Genomic DNA, 7,203 nt, shown 5'->3' with positions numbered 1-7,203 from the left:
CATCTGAACCAACATGGCTACCACAGCATCTGAACCAACATGGCTACCACAGCATCTGAACCAACATGGCTACCACAGCATCTTACAGCAGCAGCTGTTCCATCACAGGACAATGAGCCCAAACACAGCTCCAGGCTGTGTAAGGGCTATTTGACCAAGAAGGAGACTGATGGGGGGCTGGCCTCCACAGTCACCGGACCTGAAACCAATCAGGTGAGCTGGACTGCAGAGTGAAGGAAAAAGAGCCAATAAGTGCTAAGTATCTCTGGGAACTCCTTCAAGACTGTTGGAAACAATTTCAGGTGACTACCTGTTGAAGCTCATCAAGAGAATGCCAAGAGTGTGCTAACTAGAAATAGGATGGAGAGTTTTGTAGTCACTGAACTTTAAACTTTTGAAAAAAAAAAAAAAAGCTAAAAGCAGTTTTCAAATTTGGCACTGTACAAAAACAATTTTTAGGCAGAAATTGGCATGGCCTTTGTCATGTGACTCAGTTGTGCCCAGGGATTGTGTTGGTATAAGTCAAATAATTTTGTGACTCTTGGTTTGTGTTTTATTTTTTGTATTTACTTTGTCCTGGAGGACTGAGAATTACACACCAGCATGTTGTAAAATGTTATTTTCCTTTCTCAACAGGTTGTCAGTCAAGTCCCTGTCACACTTTGACGTTTTAGACAACTTATGCCAACTTACGAAATTTTTAAAGTCATCTGTGCTAAAGATGGAATTGAAAAAATCAACTGGAAGCTTCTTTTAGATGTGTACAAACTGTAATTCTAACCAATTGATCCAATATGCAACTTTTATTTGCAATTTAGACATTAAAATGTTTCTTACGTTGGCATAAGTTGTCTAGTGTGACAGGCCTTCAGCTGGGGAGGACATGAAAGTCATTTATCAAACATGTGGTCAGCCAGGCAGTGTTGAAGCATGCAAGTGTTCATTTACTGTGCTTGGTTCATTTTTGCAAACGTTTCTGTTTTGCTTTGCTCCACACCCCACAAAGGGGGCTGACAGTGGGCTGATACCAGACAGTTAGTAAAACTTCTTGTGATGTACTTAACTTGAGAGGGAGGACAGATGGGGAGCTGGTGAATGTAAAGATCAGGCTGCAGACAGTAAAAATTCTCTGAGGGGGCATCAAAGTCTCATTTACACAGAGGCAAAAAGGATGAACAGTGGGGAATTAATGAAAAGGGAAAGGGTTAGTGAACTCACCCAAAGCCAGACACCATGCGACAGAAGAGGAACATGCCGTAGCCTTGAACAAAGGAGGATAGGAAGGCAAAGAAGCCGTTGAAAGACAAGGATATCAGCAGGCACTGTCTGCGGCCCACCTTATCTGACAGGCCGCCCCAAAAAAATGCTCCGAACATCATCCCCAGATACACAATGCTGCCTGGAGAAGGGAAGCAAAACCCACAGAACAAATTTAGACAAACTGGACTCCTTCAACTAAACTAAAATAAACAAACACGCATATTAAATGTTTCTTAAAGGAATCCATACCACCTGTAGACTTTAACATCAGAGTTTAAAATGAAAATCATCTCATGATGAGAATAAATGGCATTAATAGTTTTGGTCAAAACTTGTAAATAATAATATCTTCAATCTTATAATCTTGAGGATTTGTTAAAGGGGCAATATCATGTAAAATCAACTGTTTTGAGTTTTATATCATGTTATACTCTCATAAAAAACATGCCCAAAGCCTTGCTTTGACTCATTCATCATGTTTGAGAAATCCTGCAGTGTTTTTAGGAAGTCATGCTGTGGAGCAAAACGACAGGTGGGGACCAGAAACACCTTTTGGGACCAGAAACACCTCTGGGACCAGAAACACCTTTTGGGACCAGAAACACCTCTGGGACGTCTCTTTAAGCTGAACTTCCTCATGGCAGAGCACACCCCCTCCCCCCTCTCCCCACACACCCCGCCCATGACTCCTGCAGGCTCTCGGCAGTAACAGAGCAAAGTGAAAGTGAAACTTAAACTGTCTGCTGAGATCCACTACTTCTCACTCAGTGAAGCTCTTTTCAGATTCAAAACACTTTTGAGGAAATGTATTTTCAGATGCCAAGTAAACTGCATCATAGCACACGCATTTGTGTGGAACACTCAAAAGGTTTAGGAACCATACAGTAGTGTTCTGGAGGGTGGGTCTCATCTCTCCCTCAGGTAAGATGAGTCAGCCATCTTGAATTTGACTCGATGCGGAGCAGTTTTGGCCAAAAAACAAACTTTTGGGTGTAATTTATTTAATTATTCTTTTTAAATTTTACAAAAACTATCAAAATCACCAAACTACTAGAATTTACTAAATAAACAATACGCATTATATTATATATATACTGTATATTACTGTACACAAAAAATAAATGCTAATATTATTTGACCAGTAATATTTAAGTTTTTTTTTCTGGACAGCACATAAACATGAATATATTAAATAACTTCTGCTCTTCTGGACTAAAACTGAGGGTGCATGCACACACAAAGGCTGCTGCTCCTCATTCCCTTGCTTCACTTTTCAAGGAGAGGACAAGACATGGTGGAAATAAAACATAAGTTGTCTGGTTTCTTTTGCTTGAACACATTTGTTGGTGTGCAATAGTTTGATGACATAATGTAGGTGATATTTAGTTGTCAGGGAACAGGGAATGCATATTGTAGCATTCTGCTGTGTTTGGCTGTTTGTCATGTGACTGCAGTGGAGGACTGTGGGTAGGATTCATGTTTGTTGTTGTTAAATCATTTTAAGGAATTGGTTAACATTGTTCTTTCAGCAATTAGTCTGTTGTGTTACTGTAATTTGTGTGTTCGTTATTTGTTAACTTGTGTTAAAGCATTCAGCAGAAGTAACCATAAGTGAGAGTGGTAGGCCTAGTCATTAATAAGACCTGTGAGKTWCHYWTTGTCTGTGTTGTTCATGAAGAAGAATCCAATAAAGGTTCTTCAAAACTGCCACCTGGTGGTGAAGTCTTGAACTACAGAAAGAGCTACGCCTCTCTGTAGCTGTGAGGTGTCATGCTACAATATTGTGCTTGGCGCATGTGCACTGTTATGAGTTGAAAATATAGAAAATTTTGTGTGTATTTCCACCATTATATGAGCTGAAAATTTTTGACCAGAGCAATAATTTCCAATTTTGGAAGACATGCAAGAGAAGCTTAAAAAGCAAGATCAGGAAAAAAAAATAAATGTCATTTACAGTTTTGACCAAAGAAGCATCTTCTCTCACCAATCTTAGTTTTAAAAGTTTGTGTGAAAGGCAGTGGGTAAAATGCATTCATTCAAGGAATGCCATGTTTGCATGGTTTTGTGAACACTGCTGTAAATGGTGGTAAAATGTAGATTAGACTCCCTTTTGGCTCTGAATAAAATGAGTGCTCCGGGTAGAGGATGTTTTTGAAAGTCACTGCTGCAAGACAAAAAAAAGTATTATTGTTTTTTTAATTAGACATCTGTCACTGTAGCTACTTATTTAGGAAGTTTGAAGTCATTTAGCTTCCTTTTCTTTTGCTGTGGATAGAGGTGAAAGTTGGCAAGCCAGTCAAAAGTCTACTTTATTCTAAATGTGTATATAAAAATGCTAAAGGTAGCAGAAGTGGAGATGCAATTGTTTGATGAGGCAGTACAGAAATAAGCTGGCAAAGGAAAAATAGTCTTCTCTTCTTTTCCCCTTGCTGTGTTAGTGGTGATGGGACAGATACACTGAGAGTAGGGGGTCTTATCACACAGTGCAGATGCACTGAGTGAAAGTGATTCATTACAGGTGACAGTGACTGGATCTATGCACTGCTACTGCAGAGGAGCTCTTACAAGAAATAAAACAAAGTGTAGGATACAGCTGGTTTTCAAACATCACATGGAAATCTTCTGTATTGTGCACAAAAAGGTGACAACTTCTGATATGTGTTCATACATCTGAACACATCCACCAAAAGAGATTATATCCAGGAGCAGCACTTTGTTTGTTTTATGGCTCCCCTCATGCTGGGTTTTTACATGCAATAAAAAGGAGGGGGAAGGTAATAGAGAAGCGCTATCTCAGATGCAGAGAGAAAGCTTTAGAGATTGATTTTTTTTATTCCGTCACGGTTCAAACGCAGGTCAGATTTTAAGATCATTTGTGTAAATTACATAAGGCTCATCTAAATGCACCAAAGCTTAGAACAAAAAATTTACTTTATGCATTTAGTAAATCGTGTGATACTTGTTAGTACCAGAATTACTTTTTTGTTTGTTTTTTATTGTTGTACTCCTTTTTCTTTGTTTACATTAATTTTAATAACACATCACAAAAATAATTTCATGCCACTGAGATGAACAGTTGTTGAGATATTTGCAGTAACAGGAAGGGATGTAAAAGGGATGTGTCTGAATGTGGCTGTGTCTCAAATCATGGACTGGGTCCTCATGAGTGCGCATTTGTCATCCGCATACAACACTACCCCCCGCAGAGGACTGTCCCAATTCGAAGACTCCTCCTCAAGCAGCCAAGGAATGCGGCCTAAAAACTCTCAAAATGCAAGGATGCATCCGTGTATCCTCACCGACCGAGGATAGCCCAGGATTCAATGCGCGGGCAGCAAACTAAAGACAGAAATGAAGACAGTGGAGTTTTATTTTTTTTAATGAGTCGGCGTAGTTTGGAAATTCACCACGGACCGAAGGATTTGTTTTGAAAAAGTAAGTTTAGAAACTTAGATGAGGAAATTTATGCTGCAATAAGATGTTACCGTAAATAAAAAATGCAACAACTTCAGAGAATAAAGTCATAACATTACAAGATTAAAGTCATAATATTCTAACCTACATGAAAAAGCATGCAGTTATCACTGCATTAAAAAACTAAAACGTTGAGCAACTTAAGTTGTTCTTTAGTATTGCTTAAAATGAATAGTTAATGTGTTTAGCATATCAGCATCAAATTTTCAGTAACAGGACTTGGATATTGTGCAAATGACTATAAACTGAAGCTGTATTAATTAATGGATGTGTTGACAAATGTAGTCAGCACATAGCTAATTTGGATGAAAGCATATTAATCTAACAGTGACCCAAGTCATCGCAGACTGCTTTATAAACACAAACACATGGCTGTACACAACAGGTGTGGGGAAATTAAGGAGAAAATGAGGAATTGAAAATGGACAGATCATGCAAGATTATGACTTTTTTCTCGAAATATTACGACTATTCTCATAATATAATGACTTTATTGTAGTCCGTCCGTCCGTCCGTCGGTCCTTTTTCTGCCGCTTATCCAGGGTCAGGTCTCGGGGGCAGCAGCCTAAGCAGAGAGACACAGACTTCCCTCTCTCCAGCCACTTGGACCAGCTCCTCTGAGGGAATCCCAAGGCGTTCCCAGGCCAGCTGAGAAACATAGTCCCTCCAGCGTGTCCTGGGTCTTCCTCTGGGTCTCCTCCCAGTGGGACGTGTCCAGAACACCTCACCAGGGAGGAGTCCAGGAGGCATCCTAACCAGATGAACCACCTCAACTTGCTCCTCTGGACGTGGAGGAGCAGCGGCTCTACTCTGAGTCCCTCCTGGATGACTGAGCTTCTCAGCCTATCTCTAAGGGAGAGCCCAGMCACCCTGCAGAGGAAACTCMTTTCAGCTGCTTGKATCTGTGATCTCCTTCTTTCAGTCACTACCCAAAGCTCCTGACCATAGATGAGGGTAGGAACGTAGACCGACTGGTAAACTGAGAGCTTTGCCTTCTGGCTCAGCTCTCTTCACCACGACAGACCGGTACAGCAGACACAGCACCAATCCACCTGTCGATCTCCCGATCCATTCTTCACTCATTTGTGAACAAGATGCCGAGATACTTAAACTCCTCCATTTGGGGCAGGACCTCTTCCCCAACCCGAAAGAAGCACTCTACCCTTTTCCAACTCAAGACCATGGTCTGGGATTTGGAGGCACTGATCCTCATCCCGGCTGCTTCACACTCGGCTTTGAACCGCTCCAATGAGAGCTAGAGATCAGGATCTGTTGAAGCCAACAGGACCACATCATCCACAAAAAGCAGAGATGTGATCCTAAGGTCACCAAAAAGGATCCCCTCAACACCTTGGCTGCTCCTAGAAATTCTGTCCATAAAAGTTATGAACAGAATCGGTGACAAAGGACAACCTTTGATGAGTCCAACTCTCATCGGAAACGAGTCAGACTTACTGTACTACTGGCAATGTGGACCAAGCTCTGCCACCGGTCATACAGGGACCTAACAGCACGTATCAATGGGCCTGGTACCCCAATGTCCAACCATGCTGGCAGCACCCCCCCACACACACACACACAAACATACACACATAGCACATCTCTATTGTGAACGTTGTATCAGGCAGGCTGACAGGCTACCCCCCCACAGCCAAAGCAAAGCCACGCCCACAATCACAGCCACACGCTGTCGATGGCCAGGCACACATTCCCAGCTGAACACCCGCCAGGCAACCAGAAGCCATGATCCAAAAGTCCAAACAACCCCAGGGGAACCAAAATGCCACCCACAACCTACTGACAGGCCAGGCCCTGAACAGACCATGCGGACTTATAGCTTTCCTGTAGTAGAACAATTAACTCTGAGGGAGGCAGAACACATTTCAAACACATGTCCTTCAGGCTCAGCTATTTTTTTTTCTTTTAGATTTTTGTACTTTCTGATTAGGTTTACATACGTTTTGTGAGTCCTGTGTTTTGTTAATCACATTTGGTTTAATTATATTAGTTTCAGCATTTCATTTCCACTTTGGTAGAACATTGTTGGTTTAATGCCACAGTCTGGGGATTTACATTCACTTTATTTGGTACACCTTGCTAGTACCAGGTTGGACCTTCTTTTGCCTTCAGAACTGCCTTAATCCTTCCTGTCATAGATTCAACAAGGTACTGGAAACATTCCTCAGAGAGTCTGGTCCATATTGACATGATAGCATCACACAGTTGCTGCAGATTTGCTGCAGTCACAGATTGACATCTGGTGACCGTGGAGCCATTCCAGTCCAGTGAACTCATTGTTGTGTTCAAGAAACCAGTCTGAGATGATTTATGCTTTATGACATGGAGCGTTATCCTGCTGGAAGTAGCCATTAGAAGATGGTACACTGTGGTCATAAAGGGATGGACATGGTCAGAAGATGGTACACTGTGGTCATAAACGGATGGACATGGTCAGCAACAATACTCAGG

General features: G+C 41.5%; 1 protein-coding gene across 2 annotated transcripts in view; it reads right to left on the bottom strand.

The window, feature by feature from the left end:
• Positions 1-1,218: 1,218 nt before the first annotated feature.
• LOC106534024 (synaptic vesicle glycoprotein 2C) overlaps positions 1,219-7,203 on the bottom strand; it is a gene marked incomplete at its 3' end in the record, with an annotated part of 85,696 nt that continues 79,711 nt past the window's right edge. For both annotated transcript variants that reach the window (XM_014030527.1, XM_014030526.1), the window contains 1 exon segment: positions 1,219-1,399. In XM_014030527.1, the coding sequence (XP_013885981.1) occupies positions 1,219-1,399 (181 nt within the window).

The sequence above is a fragment of the Austrofundulus limnaeus genome, unplaced genomic scaffold (genome assembly GCF_001266775.1).
Source record: "Austrofundulus limnaeus strain Quisiro unplaced genomic scaffold, Austrofundulus_limnaeus-1.0 Scaffold1075, whole genome shotgun sequence".
Taxonomy (NCBI): domain Eukaryota; kingdom Metazoa; phylum Chordata; class Actinopteri; order Cyprinodontiformes; family Rivulidae; genus Austrofundulus; species Austrofundulus limnaeus.
This window is presented reverse-complemented; position numbering and strand designations above follow the sequence as displayed.